Source organism: Cyprinus carpio, chromosome B9 (genome assembly GCF_018340385.1).
Source record: "Cyprinus carpio isolate SPL01 chromosome B9, ASM1834038v1, whole genome shotgun sequence".
NCBI lineage: Eukaryota > Metazoa > Chordata > Actinopteri > Cypriniformes > Cyprinidae > Cyprinus > Cyprinus carpio.
In genome coordinates this window covers 15,387,795-15,413,407 of record NC_056605.1, presented here as the reverse complement: position 1 = coordinate 15,413,407, position 25,613 = coordinate 15,387,795, and the positions used below count along the sequence as shown (strand labels likewise).

Genomic DNA, 25,613 nt, shown 5'->3' with positions numbered 1-25,613 from the left:
AGTAATGGCCCTTAGTGGTAGGATTTGGTGACAGATTGATTCAGTGTGCATGTATGTAAGTGTGCATGGATTCAGCCCTCCTCATTTGGCCCTCTTAAGTGCAATGAAGCCTGTGTCTCTCTCTCTCTTCTTGGCCCAGAGGACATGCCTTAAAATTCAGTCCACTGTCACAACATTTCCCTCAAACCCACACGGGACACACGCAGTGTGTCCACATGAAAAATCATTACAGCTGTCTCAGCAGATAGCAAGCCGCTCCAATTCTGTGGCAGTCGAATCCCGACAGTCAGGTTAAAAGAAAACAGCTAAGAATGGCCAATGTAAGCTGACGCCTTATAAGAGTTAAACAGTTTAGGAGGTATAAATTATGTCAAAAATTCCACACAAATATTCCAACACTACGGTTTTGAACCTGACAAATGAAGACACACTGAATTAAAACTTTCAGGTCACTCGTTTTGCAATTAAACATGAAAGCAACATGTCATGAGACAAATAGAATGTTGTCCATTAACATAAATTGGAAAATACAGGAATATTGGACTCAACTGTCACTGCTTTTATGGTTGAGATTCAGAGGTAGTTAAACAATGGTCAATAAACCTTACCTTCAAATGTGTCAAATGGTCAAAGAAAATGTTGGTCTTTTAAAAATGGAGCCCTGTGGGAAATGTAGTTTAAAGGTAAATGAGGTCAGATGGTTTACTAAAAGCTACTCCAATAAAGCAAATGCACCTCTGTGTCTTATCTTATGAAGAATGCAGTCCTTAGGCAAATTCATGAAGTCAATAGGAAGTTTAGACCTTGGGGAAAATGCAGACATTAACACAATTCTAGGGAGTCCCATCTGTAATTTTAGGGTTGAGATGGGTGTTCATGAGCGCCCCCTTTTGTTTTGTTAAAATTAGCTGATTTGTTTTTCAGTCTATCCTAAATTAGTGCTATTCCATATAAACAAACACATCAATTTATAGTGTGGGATGGTGAAACATCTTTTTGAATATTGATGTCTGGTGGGGGTGGGAAAGATAACAGAGGGAACATTTGGATCCCCCTAAGCCAAGAGAAGTTATTAAACCATGTCTTTAACACAACGATTAAGGAAACAAGAGCGGTATTCTACCAGAGGGGCACAAATACACTTGTCCCAGTATACATGACATTCACATCATCTTCAACCTTCAAGATTTAATAATCCTGTTTAGATAGACGTTCCTGTTAGAACCGTAATTCTACAAAATTCTCAATATCTGATTATCGATATGGTTTCCCAAAATTCTCACACCAGAATATTGAAATTTAAAAATGTAAAATCATAGATTTAATATATATATATATATATATATATATATATATATATATATATATATATATATATATATATATATATATATATATATATATATATATATATATTAAAATTATTATTGGGTTGAAGATATTACCTGGAAATAGTGATAACTGATGCCTAATTAGCAAAGTTATGCATTATTTTTTTTTATATTTTGGCCATTTATTTTGCCTTTCCTTATACATACAATAGTACTCCTAATCCCTTCCACTGGAATACACTACCATTTAAAGGTTTAGGGTCTTGATAATTCAGCTTTGCCATTGCAGGAACAAAGTGCCATTTTAATATATATTCAATTATAAAGAGACTTTTTAAAAAAAATTCTAATATAATATTTAACAGTATTACAGACTATACTGTACTGTATTTCTAATAATAAAAATGCAGCCTTGGTGAGCATAAGAGACTACTTTCAAGAACATTAAAAAAATCTTACAGACACCAAACTTTTAAACAGTAATGTATAAATATACTTCAAATGGATCAAGAAAAAAAGAACACTTGAAAAAATCACTTATCAATATTTAGAACTAGGGATGCACAATACTGGATTTTTGCCAATATCCGATATGCCAATATTTTTCAACTCATTTTTGCTGATAGTCAATGCCAATAGCCATATATTTCCTTTTGTTTGGAAACAACCAAGTCTCTCCTGTGCGGAAATTATAAGCTAATTATTTTTAATTTTGGTTAGTTTTTAACAAGACCTTATTTGTTAGGATTAAATAAATAATAATGAAGTTATTTTATAATGACTGTACACTGAAGCTTTCAAAATAACTATAAATAAACTATGTATCAGTCGCTGATTTTTTTTATTTAATTTTTTATTTTTCAGAAAAAAAAAAAACTTACATTGTGGTAACCTTGGTAACAGTGGTACACTTACATTTTATTATTTTAAAGGGGTCCTATTATGCTCTTTTACAAGGTCCTGATTTTGTTTTGGGGGTGTATATTTTACATTATTACAACACCTCTCTCCCCAGTCTGGCATGAAAGGCTGGAATAGCTTCTGTATCAAATGAAGGCACGCCTTCTGAAAAACGAAATGTGCTGTGATTGGTTAGCTGGGCCAGTGTGTGTTGTGATTGGCAGCACTTGGTGCCTGGTCAGGAAATGTCACGCCCCTTGCCATAGCCGCCTGTGAGCTTCAGTGTAAATATTGCGTCAAAATCAAATCAATTTGAGCGCGATTTAAACCCGGATGATTGTAACCACTCTAAGCTTGTCTGCCTTGGGAAAGCTAGCGTGTCTCTGACATAGTGATAATACTCATTGCGTTCTCTAGTGCAGCTCAACCAGGTCTCGTCCCATTTGTTGATCTTTGTGATATCACAAATCCTGGAAAATATGCGTTGTAGTCCAAACGAGTCGTTCATTGTAGTTTTTGAAAAGTGATTTCTGTTAAAAAAAAATATCTCTTTTTGAATTCGACTATGAGCTTTTTTATGCTCGAACATCAACATTACAGACTAACTAAAGTTGAAAAAGTGAAAAAGCATAATAGCACCCCTTTAACATTTAACATTTGTAGATGGTTTAAAGCAAAAGAGTAGTAAAAATTCTGAAAATCTTTTAGAGCTCATAATTTGTTTTAAAAATACAACATTTTACACATAAACAAAAAAAAAAAAATCATAAAATAAAATAATTTAAAATACAAATATTCATGTTTTTTTTTTTTTTTTTTTTTTTTTTTAATTCACGTAAGCCATAGCTTCTGACCTTTAAAACATGCTAATGATTTTATGACATCAATTACTGCTTTATTTAATCAGAAACACATTTTAAATGTTATTTGTGTATTTTACTTTCATTTTATTAGAAGTAGGCCAACAGCTCCCCCTTCGGAATTAAAACTCCTTACCAAACTGGCATTAGGACCCGGGGGAGGCTGCTGCCACTGTACCTGCTATTACTGTTTACTCTGTCATACACCAAATGCATCATTCTGTATGTGCATTCTCAGTTCAAATGCAGCAATGCAAAACAGTCAAGCTAATTATCATTCAGGCAAAACTCTGCTTCAAGAATTAGCCACACTGCTGACATGATTTAATCGCTAGCACACCCTGAGCATATGTGAGTTAACATATTCCTTTCATTGACAAGACATATCGGCATTATTGTTCATATCAGGTTGATGCCAATATTTACATTTAAAGTAATTGTCGGCCAATCGGTCCGACAATATTGTGCATCCCTATTTAGAACATAAATCTGTACACCCATGTAGTAAAGCATCATGAATCCAAAACTCAAAATCATTTAAAAAATTGTAACCGTGTTTTCTTGCACATACCTCCAATCAGCATGGTGCAAATAGAGAAGATCTTCTCCGAGTCAGTATTGGCTGAGACATTGCCAAAGCCTACACTAGTCAAACTGCTTAAAGCGAAGTACAGCGAAGTCACATATGAACTCCGAATCGAGGGCCCGCCTCCCAGTACGGCTCCAGTCTGTCCTGTATTTGAAGTGCCCATCGGCACTGCTCCTGTTGTGTTCCATTGGCTCGAGTTCCACACAGACTCATGTCCCACCACATCAGTGCCGTTCCACTGGCTTGAATTGACCACCAATCCATCCAAGATAGTGGGGCGCAGCGAATCAGGGATAAGGGATGCAAGAGGGGACAGAAAATAGGGGGTGCCCAGACGTTTACCCAACTCATGCAACCAGCCTATGAGAAAGAAAGAACATTTACTCAATTAGCATATGTTTTGACCTGTGAAATTTTCTATAATGTTCATAATTTGTCATAATTTGGTGAATGTTCTAATAATATTTTTTTGTTTTTCCATTTGAGTTTGGCACTATAACTACCCAAAATGCAATGAGGTTGTCACTCCAAAAACTTTCAGTGAGTGCATGGCCACTGTCCAGGGTTCTTAGGTCACAGTCAGAACTGAGTAGATATAGAGGAGCTGTCCCTGTCCATGGTGCTGAATCTGAGGCATTTTGAATATCAATTGGTTTGCAGTAGGCTGAACTTTTTTCTGGAGACTCTACTTTTGTTCCCTGTGGGACTGGTTCTGTACATTTTCTTTTCTATCTCTCATCTTTCCCTGCTTGTTTGTCTATAGGTGTCTAGTTTGGAGGTAGTAGAGGTACTATATGTGGCATTAGAAGTGATATTTTTCGAGAGAACCAGAAAAATTGACATGGAGACAGAAAGAAGTGTGAAAGGTCAGAAAGGGAATGATGAAGATTGAGGGGGAAAAGTGCCAGAGAACCTTTAGCTAGCAGTTGTCAGGAAAGGTTTGATATACAATCACACAAAACAAAACCTCCTTCACAAATACACAAACAAACACTCACTTTTCTCATTTGCACAGTGACCAGTTTCAGTTTACTTGACCTTTCTCATGCACACATACACCAGAAATCTGGGTCATTCCTTTCCTGACATATAAACATATCCAAAGTCTTCCCTTTGGTGTCTGAAATGTATCTACATGTGCTAATAGGCAGAAAAGTGTCCTTCATAAATGCTGGACACCTGCAGATATCTGCTTTTTAACAGTCACTTTTTATCATGCTAGTATGCGCTGATTTGTTCCTATATCAATCTCTTTTTTTTCTCTCTCCTTGTGTTCTGGTTTATATCTACAGTGTTTTAAGATAACGATTTCCATGGATTTCAGATTCAGATAAAGGATTGTTATGGAAAAGAATGCAGCTCCATTTCCCTTTTGCTTTCACTTTTGCTTTCTAAAATCACCTATTGACCAGGTAAAGGAGTATATAAAATGACTGCTGCAACCAGTACTATGTAATAGTGCCATTAACATATTTACATTGACAAAGATTTGATAATAATATTGAATTGGCTTCAAAGTCAGTGTTATAATTGCCCCCATTACACAAATGGTATTAACCGACCGTATCTCAAATGAGAGCACACCTCAGAGTAATAATATGATTGCTTTAATACTTGATAATATCACACAATAGTTTTCACTTTTATACAGTGCTAATGGTTTTAGCTATCAGGAATAATGTGCATTTAAAGGACCTACATTGTGAATATTTTAAATAACTAGATTTTATCTTCAACTGTTTCATTTTAATAAAATAATGTTCTTCACGCATTTTCAGGATTACACTTTTCAGTTTTTATAAATGTTACAGTTGCCCCAAACTTGCGGTCATGATTAAAATCCCATATAGTAGCTGCTTTTACATTTAACATTATTTTATGTATCATTTACATTCAAAGGCATCAAAACATAATATTTGCTTGTGTGTGTGAAAGCTGTGGATGTCTGGACTGGCTGGGTGAAGCTGGTATGTATTAGTGAGAGTGTTTCCTCCAGACACCACTGAGATTTATGCAAGCTTTTCTGTTGCATTATTTGTGTAAAGTAAAAAATTGTGCATTAGACAATTCAATTGCACTTGATGACAGAGTGCATAATTATTTATGAAAAACAGCCATCAGCCAGTGCCTGACAAGCTTACGGTCTCTAGAATGAATAGTACAAATGTAAATGTAATACTAGCAAAGAGCATTGCCAAAGATTCATTTATACCAGTAATGCCTCTGATGGAGCAGGCTTGAGAAACATATACTTTACATATCCTGTTGTTTATTTAGGAGAAAAATCTGAATAGAAAATGAATGATGAATGGAAAAATTGTGTATCAAACCACAAAGGCTACCAGGTTGTAAATCACTGCTGGAGGAAAAAGGGACAAGTACACAAGAAAGATGAATTTGAATCTCTAATATATCTAATGTCAGAAAACAAGCTATATGTTTGATATGGTTATGAGGTGCACATTATTTATTCATGACATGAAAAGGGAGCCAAAGAGAAGCCCAAGGGTTATGACAAAAAGTAAAGATATCTCTTTGAGCAGTAAGAAAAGTCAAGTAGAAAGGGAAAAAATTCTTCAAGATAGTGTTAGCTAGGGTTATGGGTTAAATAAAAGGGTACACTCCAGCAGGAATGTAGGAATCAGTGTTAGATGAGGAAGGTAAGGGAGATTGATGTGCAAGAAGAGGATATTAAAATGCCTGTAATAATAAGACTGAAAGGATAATGTATTTCTTGCAGTGGGGGATCTCTGCTGGATCTCTTGAGAAAGAATCAAGAGTTTTGACTTATTTGACGGTATGATTTGTACAGCCAACTTGAAAATCCTCTCTAGTCTCTCAAGGTCTGCTGGGCAGCTAGCCATTAAAAAGAACAGTGTTCTGCTGAGGTGAGTCCAGTGAAGTGAACAATATGGAGGCAAAAAAAAAAGATGGAGAGGGAAGCACAGAGCAACCAGAGTTCAGTCAGCTTCTAGAGAAACCATCAGAGAAACCTTTCATTATTGATATGGCAAAACTCCAATCCATTTACAACCTTTATGGCCCTATTTCCAATATGGATAGACAGCACTACTCAAAGCTACTTCAATATTTCATTATCATCAATAACACTGCCTCACAAAGACAAATGATAATAGCTGTAAAGAGTTAATCTGAAACTGGTACTCACCAGATATAAAACAACTTCTTGTAAATCTGGTACATTTCCAAATTCTACATTTGCCATTTGAAAGCTGAACATTTACACATTTGAGTCATATTAAATGTTGGCTGTGTCTTGTATTTCAATGCTAAAATATTCCATCTGATGTGCAGAATGCTACAAACTTCCATTTCCACTAGCAAAACTAGACATGTCATGACAGCCTCATGTGCTTAACATTTAATGGCTGCACAATATAAAACTGGGTGAGAGGGAATGGTGGGTGATATTGTTGGCACACCAGCAAAGACTGGATATTGAAGCAGAATCCCTGCTTTTAAGGAGAACATGTGGATGTAATTGAATCCTCTTGCCAGTAGCCAGTATGGAATAGTGGTCAGTTAGGGCATAGATATGCCTGAGGATACTGCTGATATTGAAGCCAATAAGAATCACTTTCATTAGATATGACAGATGGTGTTAGACTACAGGTGACTTTCTATAAATAACTGCTCAAATAGTATGTGTGAATAGGTTGGACACTCCTACATTTTAGGCTTATGTGTAAATGATTCAATGACTTGAATCACTCATAAAGACCATCAATTATTTTGTTTCTGCACGAATCGGTTCAGTGAATGATTCAATGACTGTTTTGTAAAGACACTTGTCGCCACCTACTGCATTTAACTATGTAGTGTAACCTGGAGAAAGATTCAAATCAAATTAAAGGACCAGCACTAAATGTTGTATAAAATTAGTTTATAGGACTCCTAAAATATTTTCCCCAGTTTATCTTGGTCAAAAAAGACAATGACCTTTAAAAAATCAGGTCCTATGAGATACATGCTGTCAAGATCATATTGATGTCTTCATACACTCTTTTCTCACAGCCATTTCTTTTACCCTTGGTCTTTTTTTCTTATTCATGTGTAGGGTAATGCATGGGAGATTGAGAGAGAGGTTCATTTCTAAGTCAGACTGATGCAGTAATTCACCTGTTCATGAAAAAAAAATGAAAAAAGGTACGTTTGTTCAGACGTGACACACACTTGAATGATGTGAAGATAATGTCTTAAATCACAGACTGTCTCATAAGTGTGCTGTTCACAGAACCAGAGAGATTGTTCTGTCCTTCTGATAAAACGCATTACGGCTGTATTAAAATCACAAATTCAAGATATTTGTAATAAGAAGCCTTTTTGTAATGCACATAAAAAGGTTGTTGTACATCTTCAATATAATGAGAATATCAGTGGACAGACATATTTAAAAATGATCCTTGTGTATGAGACACTGTGAAAATAATTCTTTCACATGTGAAAATAAATTAGATGGGTTCTGTCCAATTTAGGCTAACAAAACAAGGCCTCAGTCTGATCTGTTAGACAGCGGTACTTAAGCTAATATGATAACTGCCCTATTGATGATGATGTTGTTGTTGTGGAAGCTTTAATTTCACTTAGAGTATGTGGTTTCATAAAACATCTATTAGAGATATTCAATATAGTTTAGGAGTTTATACCATTTTGAGGGTCATTTCTAGTTCAGCTCAGATAGTACAAGTTATAAACACTATATTCAAAACTTGTTAGAATGCCTTAAGAATCTGTTTGAACAAATTTAAACTTGAAAGATTGGTACAGCTATGTTGTCAATTTGTAGATATGGCACTCACCAATGTCCCAGGAACCAGGGCTGTTGTTCTCAATCTCACTGCGGCCAATGACATACCAGACACAGGCCATCCAATGTGCCAGCAAGGCGAACATGGACATAAGTAATGTGAGTACCACTGCGCTGTACTGGGAGGCGCTCCAGCTTTTGCAGCAAGCGTAGAAGCCGTAACAATCGAACGGTTTTCAGCAGATGAACTCCAAAGTACTAAACACACAAATATTGAATGTATAGTTCAAAAGGGAATAATAGAATGAATAATTATTTAAGATGGCATGACCAACATCATATGAAATGTGGTGTCCCACAAAGCTCTGTGTGAGGGCCGTTAAAACAAAAATATATAGTTTTATAAAGTTGTGAATAAACAGTAAATTTATCTTAAATAAATAAATAAATGAGCAGAATTAACACTCACCACACTGACATTGAAGGCGTACAACAGGTCAAAAGGTAGCGCAGCAATCAGATCCACAAAAAGCCAGGTGGTGACATAATGTACACAGATAGAGCGCGCATCATACACCACCTGGCCTGATGTGCTCACAAATGTGGTGCGAAAATTTAACACAATATCTGCCACAGGGATATAAAGAAAAAAATATTTTAGAAAAATTAGATGACACAGATATTTGTTAATTACTATATCACAGAAAAATCTTTTTATATTTTATTCATTACCTGGTTCAGTGACAGGTTATAAAAGTTTGGTCTGGGTCCTAGTGACTATAATGCTATTTAATGGAAGTAGCAATTACAGCAAATAGTACTTTACTAAAATTTAGTAAATGGCTTTAACAGAAAAGCAGGAGCTTTTTTGAAAATGTTTTGATGATACAAATAGTTGCTCTGTATTATGAAATTGTGTGTAATGAGCAGTAAAAGATTCTGTCATTAAAGATTACTACTCTTAAGCAGTGCTCATCATCACTGTGGAATTCTAATATAAAGGTAATGGCTATAAATCTGATATTTTATCTAATGTGTCTGTATATAAGTATTTTCTTCACCTGTATCCTTCAACAGTTACAGACGGGAATCTGACTTTACTAATAAATTAATATGTCAGTGGGCCTTCAGAGTTATTTCTGAATTCTAAAACACATATTAAGCTTTGCTATTTTCTAACCTGTACTTCAAAATCTTTTTAGTTTTGATCTCACGATTTTGACACTTTAGAAATGCTCGATGAGTTTCGTGACATTTGTTTAGTAAAATCTAGAGCATTTTACCAGCTCTGAGTAATTGAAATATATCTGGCCATATATTACCTCTGTTACATAAAAGACTGTCTGACTCAGAAATGTACACGCACACCTGAAAAATAATAGGACGGTGTGCTCAGGGGAATTTTAATATTTAATCATTTAATAGGTATCAAATCACATTTAATATCACCCATGTAACATTACTGAGACAGAATAAGTTATTTTTGCTAAATTAATGACACAGCAAACAGCAAAAAAACAAACAAACAAACAAACTAACAAAAAACAATAGGACAGTAGGTTGGGCCTTACCTAACATGAAAAGAATTTCTACCAAGATGTCGCTCACACTCGGTGGACTTCTAGGGGTCGAAACCTCATCCCGCCCACCAACAACGGTGAAACAAACATTGTAGGGCACAGTAACTGCTACATAAAAGGTGGCTAACAAGATCAGCCAATCCCAGCCAGCTTTGAAGGTGCCATAATGGAGGAGAATGAAACGGCTCTTCTGAATGGCTGCCACTTTGTACTCTGGGATGGGCGGCTTCTCACCGAACATGTTCTAAATATGATAGCAATGTTCAGAAATGTTTACTTGTTTTTTTATTTTATTTTCAATATTTTCATAAACAGTATGGTGTGTGCAGCTCACAGTGAATTAAAGAATTAATCAAACTCATTTGAGAAGAAGCAGTAAAGAACTGCCTCATTGCTGAACACAGCATAATGTTATATATTTATCTTTATACGGTCATTTTTATATTTCTGTTTTATCTCCTACAATAATGTTTGTACTTGAACTACTCTTAAGGTCTTAAGTCTGAATTATAAGAATGTAAGTGTGTCTAACTGGGTCTTACATTGTTGATCTTGAGTTTGCTCTTGTCTTGCTTCTGCAGGTGTCCAGACAGCTGGTAAAGCACAGCTCTGCTGCGTCGCCGGTTGGCATTGAAGCCTGGTGGCTGCGTGACCTTATGCACCTCCAGCCCCGTCTCCTCGTCTGAATAGAGAGCAGCCATATATTTTAGTATATTACTATATTTCATTTCTGAATAATTTGACTCAACACTAAACAACATCAAGTTAGCTTTACTGAGCATCAGAAAACATAAGCACATATTTCCAACATTACTTCTGTTAAGTCATTAGAAAATGTTATAGTTGAAATGTTTTATCCATAACCCTCTGAATGATCGAACTGAACACTGAAATCACTTTTACATTTAGCTATTAGCACTGTCAGCTCAAAACAAATTACATTCACATTCATTATTTATCAAGGGTTTGTAAATATGACAAAAGAGAAATGCATCCAATGAGCAAAACAAGTAATTTATTTAAACAATTATGAACACAGATCGATTACACTGTGGGAAATAAACAGGCAAATTTATAATAAACAATTCAAGTCTTTAGAAGCTCTCTTAAAAATTAAAAAGATGCCAATTTTGAGTTCAGAGTCATTCTGATTTGTAATCTTTTATCTAATGCCATTCCCTACCTGCAAGATAGACTTTTTTTTTTACACAAGATAGACACCTTTTTTTATTTTATTATTATTATTATTTAATATTATTATTCAACAATTTTCAGTAAACAATGAGTTCAGTTTGTACAGCCAAACCTGTAGCATGGCTTTGTAAGTCTTTTGAAGAATAAAGTATTTTTCATTTTGGGGTAAACTATTCATTTAATTTGCCTAGAAACAAGAAATAAGAACTAATTATTTAATTATTAGTTATATACAGTACAATACACTACTGTTCTTACATTTACATTGTACAGTAAGTAGTGTAAATGCTCCCCAAGGCTGTATTTATTTAATTAAAATACAAATCCAGTTAGAAATACTGTATCTCTATATCTTACTAACTTGAAACAAACATTTGACAGTGTATATTATCTGTTTTGAGGAGAAAATAAAATATGGAAAGACATTAAAGAAGATCTGCTCATATGCTAACTAACATGATCCCCTCAGCGTACCCTTCACTGAAGTGTGGATTTTAATTGATGACTTTAGTTTACATGACTAATTTGGAAAGTGCCATCTGTCAGCTTCTTGTATAAGATGTCTTACAAATCTTCCAGTTTTTTCTTGCTCTTTCCAAATCCTCATTCCATGCTTTTTTTATTTTATTTAATTTCTTTTTTCCCTTTATTATATGAATCCAACCCTGCTATTTTAGAGAATATTTGGCTAAGTCAACATAATTAAGAATGTAACTCTTACTCTTTTTAAATTGATTCCAGTTATTCACTTTTAATGAGTTGACATCATTGACCAGTTATATATTATTCCTAATGCCAGTACATTGTTTATCCTTCAGCCAAATGAACATTAACCATGCTTTGGCTCAAGCTCAGGCCACTAAAGGGAGCTTCATGCCTCCGTGCCAAGCTTTCTTCCCGGCCCTCCCTGTGTCTTGTGCGTGTCTTTTCATCTCTCTTTTTATCAGTCTACCATTCTCTCTTTCTCTCTGGGGAGGAGAGGTGTCAGGATTACTGTAACAGCAAGCACCACATGAGATGCTGCTGGTCTGTATAGAAGCATCCAAAACATGATTCTGTAGCCAAGAACGAGAGAGGGAATGAGAAACAGAGGATAAGCGTGCTAAGTATGACACTGACTACACCAGGTGTTTGAGGTGTGTGTGAATATTAGTGGAATTAAGGGAAAATAAGAATAATCATCTTGTAATAAGCTTTGTAGAGCATCCCGTATGAGCCTGAAAGCGTTGCTGTATATATAAAAGGATAATTTGCTCTTTTGAAACCGTTCTCCCTTTGTTATAGAGCACTTTGCCTCTACTGTATACAGCCATTTTTTACACATTATGACTCTCTTGCTTTTCTTTCTTTTTATTGTTGTTTTCTTTGTTCTACACAACAACAATACAACTGTGTTTTCATTTTGTATTTTGAAAGGTTACCCACATTACTGAAGGTATTTGAGAGGCTGGATCAACAAGCAGCAAATTACGTAAGAAGCAATGTAATGGTTTCTACATTCTGTAAACCACTAGTACAAAGAAGGTTTACTAAAGAACTAGAATCAAAATTAGGTACCCAATGATAAAAAGTTGGCTGATAACTACTATATAAATTCTATATATTTAAAATCAATACATTTTAATAATTATAATAATAATACATTTTTTTATAGTTTTTAAATATGAAATTTAAGTGTGTGTTGTGAGCGAACGCAAAAAAAATGATATGTATTTAAAAATATATGTTTCATATATATAGTTTAATTGCCCTTATTTTACATCTAGATTAGATCTAGATTTGTAGCAATAGCCAACAATACATTGTATAGGTCAAAATTATAGATTTTTCTTTTATGCCAAAAATCACTAGGAAATTAAGTATAGATCATGTTCCATGAAGATATTTTGTAAATTTCCTGTTGTAATTATATCAAACCTTAATTTTTGATTAGTAATATGCATTGCTAAGAACTTAATTTGGACAAATTTAAAGGCAGTTCTCTCAATATTTTGATTTGTTTGCACCCTCAGATTCCAGATATTTAAATAGTTGTATCTCGGCCACATATAACTGATATTGTACCAATATATTGTGCAATCCTAATTAAATGTTATGGACTTGGAACTTAAAAAGGTTTTCCTATGACAACCCTTTTTTGCTTCTAACTGGAATATTTATACACTCACCTCTTTCTGGGCTCTGTTCTTCATCTTGGACTTTCTTATTGTCTGTTATGTCCTTGTGTGATACTAGAAAGAGCACCACCTCTCCCTTCTCATTCTTAATGGGCACAATATCCAGAAGACACCAGAACTGAGTTCCTGTCAAAACAAAATATCCATAATAGCTGTCAAAGTTAACATTCAAAATGAACATTCAATATTGACACACATTTATTGACAGGCATTTACTCAGCCTTATATTTAGACCATTCTTATGTTTAAAATGTATTATAGATCAATAAATGATATGATATGACCTTGACAACTTATTAGTTTTAGTCTAAATAAAAACTATCTTTTGTCAGAGGTTCTCTCAATTGGCTGTACTTCCCTTCATTTCCCATGAACCCCTATTTGTACCTTGAGTTAAATTGAATATATGGGAAAACATTTTTGCAGCTCTAGACTTAGTAAATAGCAAAAGCAGCACAGAAGGACATCTCAAAGTCACTGTCATCTAAAGTGCTTCATGTCCTGTCTGGCAGGAGCATCTCATATGAATCCATTAGATTTTAGCAGTTGAATCTAGGGCTACAAAAACTAATTGATGAAACTGATAAAGAAAATTGCCATTATTGATTAGCTGGGTCTTTATGCTTATCACAGAGAATATCCATCACTGACATCACATAGGAATGCAAAAAAATAAAAAAATTAATTTCAATGAGGAAAAACACATTAGACAATGGTGGAGTTCACAGAATGAGCAATGCAAAACAAAACCAAGTTGTCCGAAGTTTGGGAGCGTTCTACACTCCAATAATTTCATGGGTACATAGATTAATGTAGATCCTGGATAAATATATTTATTTTACCATCAAATAATTAAGTAAACAAATTAATTTTTGAAGCAAATTTAAATAATTTAAAAATATCTAAATGTTTTTAAATATTTTTATGTATTTTGATTACACTTTGCTCCAAAAGACAGCTTCAGTAATAAAATAGTAGACATTCAGCAAAATTCAACTCTTTAATGTGCTAATAATTGTTTTGCTATTAATAACTCATTTGTTGTTGCAACAGAAAAAAAAACATGCAATTTTCTGTTATATTTAGCTAGATGTAATTTTTAGATGTGTATAGTTCCTCATCTCTCTAATCTCTGATTTCTTTGCCCAAAATATGAACAAAGGCAGTGTTCAACGTTACACAAACATGATTAAACATAAGTAAATCATCTCTTCATAACATGTTCATTTCCTGTCTTTTTCTTCCTGAGTGGTTTGATTTGTGTTTCTCAGCATTTGGCCTTCCCAGAAATGAAATTCTCCATCCATCCAATTTTCCACTGATGTTTGTAAATAACATCCATACATCCATGTACTGCTTCTCTTTTTTCTATAGTAAATCAAAGTTTATAAATGTAGTCTTTTGACAGGTGAGCAGAACATGTCTTGACTGCTGAGCACAGTATCCCCTGTTTTGTGTCTGTGTGTATTTGTGTGCCCACATGCAGGTTCTCTGATGTTCTGCAGCTGCTCAACATTATGCCACAGTATCATAACATGCCTCATTAAATCGAGACGGAGGGAAACGGAAAGAAAGAGGTAGAACATGCTTGGTTGGAGGTTGGAGTCCCTAATGATACACAGTTCTCTCTCTGTGTGTGTGTGTGTGTGTGTGTGTGTGTGTGTGTGTGTGTGTGTGTGTGTGTGTGTGTGTGTGTGTGTGTGTGTGTGTGTGTGTGTGTGTGTGTGTGTGTGTGTGTATCACCAAGGCCTATCATTAGGCACAGCTTGAGTCAAGAGAAGTAAATTTCAATAAGAAAAGAATGCATTTCATTGAACCAGCGGTCAGAGACCATAGGCCATATAACACAATGAGCAATACGTTCAAAACAAACCACTTAATAAGATCTAAGAACAGCAACATGCCAACCTATGAATAAAGCATGTGCTGCTGACAATAGGTAAATACAATAAATTGATTTGTGCCACATGTGGTGAACAGCTAAGATCAACAATGAATGATTAAACAGCCACTAGTTTGACTGCACAATGGATTGAAGGTTGTTATGATGATTATTGGACAATAAGGGTCAGGTATCATTCTTAAACCTAACATTAAAACCAATACAAGTCCCATTATAACCAGTAAAACCATTACAAATTTTATGATGGTGTCTATTGTTTTTTTTTTTTTTTTTTTTTTTTTTTTTTTAGCAGGGCTATAATATTATTTCACCATATAAAATGACTGATTGTTCAATTGCCATTCTTATTTTATTGTATTCTTATTTTTTAATTATTTTATTCATGTCAAAGTGATAATTGAATCTGTATTTGACAGTTTATTAAGGCTCTTTATCTTACAGAGAACTGACAGGGTCTCAATGCAACATGGCAACCATGCAACTGGGGGAATTTACAGCACTCTTACAGCTATGATCTTTTATTCCCTTTGAACCATGTACAACCTCAACCTGAATCTGGAGGCCACGAGAGGTGTGTGAGATGTGTTTGGCTAGTGCCAATGTTTAGAAGTCCTTTGACTCAGTGACAAAGTGGCAGGAGTGTTGTTGTGGCTGATGCACAAAGGCGACGTGAAGAGTTCTGTTTGGGAATGCAGTCGCTTGTTCAAACAATCCATAATCAAACCTTACAAACTGGAAAGAATACGCAAATAGCCTTTTCTTTTTGATAAGACAACAAACAGCTGCTGAGTATCTCTTACATACCAGCCAAATGAATGAATCAGACTCTGTGAATTCAGGCAGCAGGGGGCAATTTTTCTCTGATGAATGTTGCACGGATGCTAAATTGAAGTGAATCAGGTAAGAAGTCAGTTGTCAGTGGTGCTGTGTTTAGAGGATATTTTAGTCCAATTTCTCTTCACCTGTTCTGGTGCCTGATAGGGTTTGACAGAGAGGACTACGCTGCATGTTCACAGCAATTCACAGTGGTGTCCTGGCACACGGATGGAATTGTGTTCTCTTGACTGCAGGTGGGTAAAAACGTGGATGGCATTAACTATACGACACACTGTGCTCTTTCTGTGTATCATGTTCAAAATGGAACAAATCAAGCCATCAGAAATCACCGTCATCTCTGAGGCATTGTTTATTCAGGCTAGTTTAAAGGCATATTGTGTTATTTTCAAGGAAATTGGCGAGTGAGAAAAGACAGACAGCTGCTCAATTATGATGTTATCGTAATATATGCTCAGCTGCTCCAGACACACGTTAAAGAACACTGCAGGCATTTAAAGCCAATTTGTTCAAATATGTACAGTATGTAGTCTGGACTGAAATTGTATTTGTTTGGGCATCTACTGTGAGGGAAGCTTACTTTTAAAGTGAGCCATTGTAGATGTTTTCCTTTCTGTTTAATATAAGCTCAGATTGCATTTATTCAATTTTTACATTTTATTATCCATAAAAATGGCAAGCACTCAAATGTCTAATGGTCTAAACAAATCAATAAGTAAGGGATAATGTACATTACATACTTACTTGAGCTCTCTGATTACACTACTACTTACTAGATAGGTAAACGCACATGAAATATTGATTTGAGGTTCAATTATTTTATTAGGCAATAGAGAAAATCTACTGTAGCACAGCTATGTTGGAAATCATTTTCCTTACAGTCAGTTATACAAGATTTAACAGCAGAATCGACCAGTTCAACAAACTGTTCCAGAAAGCTGCATCAAATAATCAATTTCCTCAAGATCGGAAGAAAATCTTGGGTTGATTAAATTTAAAATGTCTTTTTCTATACGTCACTTGGTTCTGTTCTTTTGTTTTTATCCCTCCATCACCCCACTGTGTTAATTATTTCATTATCACCTGCAGCTGTGCCTGCTTTGTCACTAATCAATTCAGTACATACAAAATTCATTTCTGATTAATTGATTTTAGAGTTTGCTTTGATTTGGTGTCCTTATCCACAGCATAACTATAGTGATTTAATTGCTTCAACATCTTCTTTAATTAACTCCTGAATGTAGGTATGTCACTAATTCTTAATGCAACTTTATTATTATGATTATTATTAATAACAAATAATGACTGTTAATTAAATAATTAATAATATAATTTATTATTAATTAAATTTATATTTTATATTTTAATTCTTTACTTTTGTATTTTCAATAATAAATAAATAAATAAATAAATAAATAACAGCTTATAGGGGAAAATAGCATACCATTCAGGCATTTTTGGCATGCAATATCTGTTAACATTTTATATTAAATTATCCATAATAAAAATAAAACATGCACAAACAAATATAATAACAATAAATAATGCATAATTACATGCAACTAACCCTATAGTAAGTACATGTATACTTACATGTATAATTACACTGTAACAAGCACACCTTAAAATAAAGTGTAGCCCAATATCCCATGTAGTAAGTTTTAGGATGGACTAATACTATTTATGATAGTTGTATTTGCTTTTGGAGCAGGAGACAAAGGCATATATTTAACGAAGAGTCTCCTACCTCCTTTTTTGTAGAAGACCAGTTCTGTCTTAAACTCCCGCCTTTCGTCCAGTGCGCCCTGGATCTGTGCCATCAGCCTATCACTGGTCTCCGGCCCATACAGGAAATGACACGCACAGCTCTTCTGCATCAGTTCTGCACGGGCATAGCCAGTGAGTTCACAGAAGCCATCAGAACAATACACGATGGGGTACAGAGACTGGACCTGCGCGTTCCCCAGCACAAAGTTACTGTCTGTGAAAGAAAAACAACAAAGAGAAAGACAAAATTCTGCTCATGAGAAATGCAACAACATTATTTGAGTTTCAACACTCAGTATATTCAACAAAAGACCAGAATAAAAGAGTTATTGACTTCACAGCAGCTGTTCAAATTTTTAAAATGCAATGAATGAAAAGTAATAAGAGTTAACAGAAATCCCTTGAGCTAGCGATATTTTCTCCAGCTCTGTTCTCACACTCACCCCAGACTCACTGGAGGCCTCAACATTTTGCACATCCTCTCAACAATGCTTTAAGGTACCTTTAAAGACTTTCCACAAACCTACTGGGAATCTGTTTTGTCTGCTGCCCTCTGACCTTTTGATAGATGTCTGAATGAATGTGACAGGAGTGAAGAAAGTAGCCATTTATACACTGTGATTGTGATGAACTTTCAGTTAATGCTTATTAACAACATTTTGGTTTGCAGTCTAGGTAATGTTTAGCATTGCATTAAGTGAATGTATGTTTGGTGTATTTTGATATTTCTGCTATTTTCCTCTGAATATGAAATAAATACAAGTACAGTATACAGTAGGTTATAGTGTATCAAAGTTGTATACAGTAGCCATCCAAAATATGAATGCATTGGAAAATACTAAAACAAGTTGCATCTGTCAACAAATGTTGCTAGACATTTTCTCAGAACTAACTTCACTTTTGAAAGCAAATTTCTTCTTGAGAATTTATATATTTATATATGTATTGTAATTAATACATTTTGGACAAATTTTAAGGGCCACTGCACTGTGTAGTTAAAAACAAAACAAAACCTAAATCAATATGCCCAAACATTTTTAATATAATAAGTCTTGTATTACATAGCCTATTTATTTGTATATATTCATATTTACTGGGCATCTTTGCATAACCATTTGTATAACAGTTTCATTTTATTGGATGTGCAGGCTGCAGTGTTATAATCAAATTAATTTCGCAATTCTGAGATTTTTTATACAGCAGAACAAGGCGAGTCAAAATAACACGATTCAGATCTAAAAGTGTGAATGATGAAACAAGAGCAAGCACTGAATCTAAGGCCCAGCATTATTCCACACGTTTCACTTATAAACCCAGTACAAGCACAAACATGCTTTGACTTTAGACTGCACGTATTCCATAGCATGGCATTTCTTCATCAAAAGAGAGAAAATAAAGATTAAATAAATGAGACATCATGCATGCCAAAGAGAATTAAATGTGCTGCCTTTATTCATCTGCAGTCATTAAATCATCTCTTAGGACTATGAAGTAATAATCAAAATCTCACCAATCAAATATTTATTGCTTCGTGCTGAGGTGCAAATATTGATCCATCGGCTGGTGGCTGCCCCTCTCCCTCTCTCTCTATTTGTTTAATATTTCATGGGGTTGTGAACGGGAGCAGATTTATCCATGACTGTGGTATTTAAAATGGAGCGGTGAGCTACAGGTTGATTATCATGCTATAATAAAGTGGAGGGAGCGGGAGAGAAAAGCTACCACATCATAGCTACATCACATCCTCAAGACAACAACACAAAGAACTCTGCAGAACAGCTTTCAAGAAAGAAGGACAGGGTGTGAAGAAAGGATGGAGAGAACATGAAAAGAGATGTATTATTTCATTATATAATAGGACTTAAAGGCCTAATATAGGCTTAATATTTCCATGGCAGTGCTCTGTATTACTTAGCTTTTCTGGGAAACAATAATAATAATAATAATAAATTATAGAATCTTATAGTAAATTTTGAAATTATAGTTTATTATATTTACTACTACTACAACTACTAATACTATTATTATTATTATGGGAAATAATTCAAACGGACAATACAAAAACAGAACAACTATCTTTAAAAGTAAGTAAAAGTACACATAAATGTAAAAAAAAAAGTTAAAAAAAAATATAAATATAAAAAACAGGTAAATAATAAATTAATAAATAACTATATGTACAGAAAATATTATTTATATGAGTGAGTGTGTGTGTGTGTGTGTGTGTGTGTGTGTGTGTGTGTGTGTGTGCATGTGTGTGTGTGTGTAATAGTAATAATAATACATAATACACAATAGTAATAATAATATACCCACACATATACAAATATATACAAACAGTAAAGTTGTTACAAGGACTTTTATACTGTAATATTGTCACAATAAATTAGAAAACAAAAATCTCATCTTTATTTTATGTCCCAGACTAACAAGAGTGGAGCATTTTCCATTCACAAACTTTTTCGGTACGGACACTTTTGTTTTGTTTTGTTTTTTGCCAGTCTTTTACTATATATTTTTTTTTTTATGTTCACGTTTAATTATTTCGTTGGTGGGTAGCCATCATTGACTGTCAATACAAATAAAGGTGAAAAACAGTCAGGCTGGTATCCCAGATGGTTCAGTTGATAAACTGCATTTCAAATATTGAAATATGTCTATTTATGATGTGGTGTGTAAATGTGCAGTGTCATGTCTGCATTGTCGTAGTCAGTATTGACTCGAGTTTTCTCTGCAACTTCCTGTTTATTCTAGTTACTCTCTAATGAATGATGTGAATCCCACTAACAACCTCTTCTATATGAGTCTTAATTAAATGTACCTGCTTTTGCTGTGATAAAACATTACCAATGTAAAATAAAAGATGTGGATGATTAATGCAGGACCCCTGAGACGGACAAAACACTCTCACCTAAAGTAGTTTGCAAATCTCCCTGCGATTGAATAGAGAGATAAATGACACAACAGATGGGAAAAACACTAGAAATCTTGTTTACGAGACAATGTGAAGATATTGTTTACTTTTATTGTTAAATTACAGATATGATTGTTCCTAGAGATTATGTCACCACCAGTTGACTAAACCGCATTAATCCACTACACATCTCTCTCTTCTCTTGCTGACACATTCATCAAGTAATAGAAGAGAAGCTGGAATTAACATTTTGATATTCAGTTCACTGTGTCTGTCTTTCTTATTTTCTTATATATATTTTTAATGAGATAACGTGACGCTACGCCACTAATCTGAACTATGAATTGCATACAACTTTTTCAGTTATTTAATGCTTCAAACATTGCACTCATGGTTGTAAAGCTCTAATGCGTATTGTTTTATGGCTAGACAAGATATATTACCAAAGTTTATTGTTTAATGAGTTTGTTTTACAAATTAAAAAATATAATGGATGCATTATGTACTGTATGATAGTTCACTTGTTTTTATGGTTCAGCTCAGTCAAAGTGCCTTAAGCAACAGAAAGAAAATCACATGCGAGATCTCTGTAAAATGGAATTTGCTATGATATTACAAAATGTAAGTTTTTAATACAAATTCAGATACTTCTCTTGTCTATAAGCCAGCAAATTTTAGTTTTATGCATTTATTTTATAATATATTTTTGTAACCCTATTTTCTAGTATATGTTAGCTCAGATAGCTATATAAAAACAAATATATAATATAAATATAAATATATAAATATATTTAATACATTTTCTGTTGTAAGCAGGCCTCTGAGCTTGTAAGTGCTAATATTTTTCCATTTTTTTTTAGTCTTGTTTAGATTAGATTAGATTAGATTGTTTATTTAGCCACACGACAATGCCGGTGGAATTTGTTTACCTCATCATACATTACAAACAACAAATAGACAATACACTTCACAACATGTAACAATACAAAATACACTGGGTACATGACCATGCGTAGTGTAAAAGAGGAAAAATTAAACTAAAAAGAGGAATTCAGAGTCCTAATGGCTATGGGGAAAAAGCTGTTTATGAAGCGTTTGGTCTTGGTAGAGAGTGACCTGTAGCGCCTCCCCGAGGGAAGGAGCTGAAAAAGGTGGTTCGCTGGATGTGAGGGGTCAGAGATGATTTTCTTTGCCCCCTTTACAGTCCGATATGTATAGAGGGAATCGACTGAAGGCAGTGATTTCCCTATGATCTTAGATGCTTTGTTGACAATCTGCTGTAGTTTTTTCTTTGTTTGGCTGTCTGTACTACCATACCATACTGTTATTGATGATGTAATGATGGACTCGATGATAGCGGAATAGAACAGAACAAGGAGCTGATGTCTGATCCGGTATTTTTTAAGCTGTCTGAGGAAGTAAAGTCTTTGTTGAGCCTTTGCAATGATTAGATTAGTGTTAGTTGTCCACTTCAGGTTATTGCTAATGTGTGTTCCTAATAATTTAAAGGAGTCAGTGATGGTGATTGAATTGCCATTTTTTTTGTATCGGTGGTTTAAGAAATGGCCTACGTCTAAAGTCAACAATGAGTTCCTGGGTTTTGGCTGTGTTGAACTGGAGGTCATTGTTCGAACACCAATTTACACCTTGGTCCACCACCATGCAGTACTGTGTTTCATCATTGTCTGAGATGAGGCCTACAATGGTTGTGTCATCCGCATTCTTTATTATTTTCACTGAAGTATCCATGGATCTAAAGTATGACGTAAAAATGGAAAAGAGCCAAGGGGAAAGAACACAGCCCTGAGGAGCTCCTCTACTGAGGGTGAGAGGGTCTGAGGTTATGTTATTAACTTTCACCCTCTGTGATCTATTCCACAGGAAGCTCCTTATCCAATGGCATATGGCTGGATCAATATTCATGTCCAAAAGTGTGGTAAAGAGTTTAAATGGGTTAATAGTATTAAAAGCGGAACTAAAGTCTATGAACAGGATGCGTGTATAGGTGTTTGGTGATTCCAGATGTTGCAAGGTATGGTGGAGTGCTAGCAGCTAGCAACTTTCTCAGCGCATACATATTCCTCTTAAAGGCAAGAAGTTGCACACTTCACAGTCGTTCAGCTTTGTGCTGTAGGAACAAAATAAAGTGTAAATGAAACATTGCAGCTATTCCCATAAACAACAGAATAAAAGTTAAGCTGACAACATAACATGCTAGCTGCTCATTATGCAGGAACATTAGCATAACAGCTAGCAGATACTGCTGCTTTCTCTGTATGGTTTCACTGATTTTAATGACTTCTTTATCTCCGTTACCTTGCCTGTGGCTTTTTCTCCCTCTGAGATTTTATTAATTTTACAAAATATATTTAATTCCCCCTGTATTTGAGATAAAATGCTTTACTTTGTCAACAAAACTCAAAAGCTAGCCTACTGTGTATACATCTGATGGTTTGTTCTTTGCTCTTTGCACTTGGCCTGGGGGCTATCAAGCAACTTTTTTCAAAAATGTTATTTCAGGTAATAACAAGATTATATAATTTTTCACTTTTGAATAGCCAAATAGACTGGGGAGTTCCAGACCCATGATGAAAGCTGCATTAATCTGTATGACAGGTTGCAAAAACAGTAAGTAATGGTCAAGAATTCCAGAGCATCTACGTGAACTGCTTCTTCATTAAGTATGCCCATTTACTTGTATGAATTTAACAGCCACTTTGATATAAAGTGACTTAAAATGCATTTTGCCAGTGTGTGTGATATGCGTGGACATATTTTTCAGTAATACTACAGGAGTACAGGAGCCCCACAAGGATGTGTTTTGAGCCCGCTGCTCTACTCCCTCTACATATATGACTGTGTGTCCTCTCACACCTCCACTTCTGTCATCAAGTTTGCGGATGATACAGTGGTGATGGGCCTCCCTCATCTCCAAAACAATGAGGCTGCCTACCTTGATGAGGTAGAAAGTCTGACATCATGGTGCCAAACAAACTGTCTCTTTCTGAATGTCAGCAAAACCAAGGAGCTGGTTGTGGGGATCTACACCCCACTCATCATTAACGGGACCCCAGTGGAGAGAGTGAGCAGCTTCAAATACCTTGGTGTACACATCTCCGAGGACCTGACATGGACCAAATCACATTCAAGCTCAAGTTAAAAAAGACTGTACCATCTGAGACTCCTGAGAAAATTCAAGGTTTCTATATCGTGGATCGGGGCTATTGAAAGTATATTGACTCAACAATATATTTCAACGTGGTATGGAAACAGCTCAGCCCAGGATCATAAAGCCCAGGCTCATAGTGCGCTCAGCTGAGTGCATCTCCAGAATTCAGCTCCCCTCTCTGCAAGAGATCCACACCAGGAGATGTAAATCTAGGGCTCCTCAAAGACTCCACCCACCCTGGAAATCCACTGTTTAATCTGCTACAGTCCGGCAGATGCTTCCGCAGTCTGATGGCAAAAACAGAGAGGATCAGATGGAGTTTCTTCCCTCATGCTATAAGACTACTAAATATGGACATTAAACACACTGCACTTTAGAGACTCTGGTAGTGAACGGTTACCCAATAACTCTCTGCACATTGCACTTTTTTGAGATAAGCTAGCTATGCAACTCATCCTCACTGCACATTGTTTATATTTCTGCACATCATCTGTGTAGCAGTTTCTGTGTAGCATCTCTACACATCATCTGTGTAGTAGTTTAATATATTGTGTATATTTCATTATTTGTATTTAATTTTCTTCTTATTATTTTTTACCGTATATTTCAATATTTGTATTTAATTTTCTCTTGTTTTTTGCACAGTCTAAAAAGAGTATGCCAGACCTACATTTCACTGCTTGATGTATGTCATATAACTTGGTGACAAATAAAATCTTGAATCTTGAATCTTGAATCTAATGAGCTCCTGTAGCATGATCAATTGAATGCCTATGTATAAAATGTATATCTTGAATTCACAGAAAATTGCTTTGAATAAAAGTGTATTGCATTTTAAAAGTAACAGTGCAACTAGGTCGCCATTCTTACATACAATCAAATCTAGCATGCAGTGCTGATAAATGTTACAAATAAAGCGTAACTGACATTAAGCTGGTATGAAGCGTCAATTCATGATCTGAGCGAAGGAGTGATTGAAAGTCTTTTAAAACTAAAATTGCTCTCTGATACTGCACAATTGCAATGCTTTTATAGTGAGCTTAATAATAATAATAATAATAAAAAAGAACTGTTATGTATTCTCAAGGTAAGATCATTCGTAACGTATGTAATGTACCAAAACAGTATTCACCAATAACTTGTTTTATTTACTGTATGTCCAACTGATGAGACAGGAATATTAGGGACTATATTGCCATTATTGGTGACTCTGAATAATGTAAGGCTTGAGCAGATTTCATTTTCTAATGCTATGAATGAGAATGAATTAGTAATTAAGATATAGAGCAATTTACATTTGCATTAATTGAACTGCAATGCCTCAAGAATGAAGTCGCATGAATGTTTCTGGATGCTTCAGTGCAAGAGAACTCAGAACAGACAAGTAAGAAGAGATCTCAGATCTTGGATACGCTGCATGTAAACAGCCTCTGCTAAGCAGACATCTTGCTACAGGGCAAAAGAACCACAGGGACCTTGATAAATAAAATAACGAGACTTCCAGCGACTTCCCATAAATAATGAACTATTTCATGGTGGAGTGTGGTGTGTGTGAGTTTGTGTATTGTGTTAGTTAGTGAATCAGGTTCAGAGAACAAGGTCATGGTAAGATGTAATTTCATACATA

At 34.9% G+C, this 25,613-nt stretch overlaps 1 protein-coding gene across 1 annotated transcript in view; it reads right to left on the bottom strand.

Moving 5' to 3' along the window:
• The window catches only part of kcnh3 (potassium voltage-gated channel, subfamily H (eag-related), member 3), a 103,753-nt gene that overhangs the window by 22,646 nt on the left and 55,494 nt on the right, over window positions 1-25,613 (bottom strand). The window contains 8 exon segments of the mRNA XM_042731138.1: window positions 3,663-4,040; window positions 8,501-8,637; window positions 8,639-8,706; window positions 8,918-9,075; window positions 10,020-10,272; window positions 10,571-10,710; window positions 13,391-13,525; window positions 17,884-18,117. Of these exon segments, the coding sequence (XP_042587072.1) occupies window positions 3,663-4,040; window positions 8,501-8,637; window positions 8,639-8,706; window positions 8,918-9,075; window positions 10,020-10,272; window positions 10,571-10,710; window positions 13,391-13,525; window positions 17,884-18,117 (1,503 nt within the window).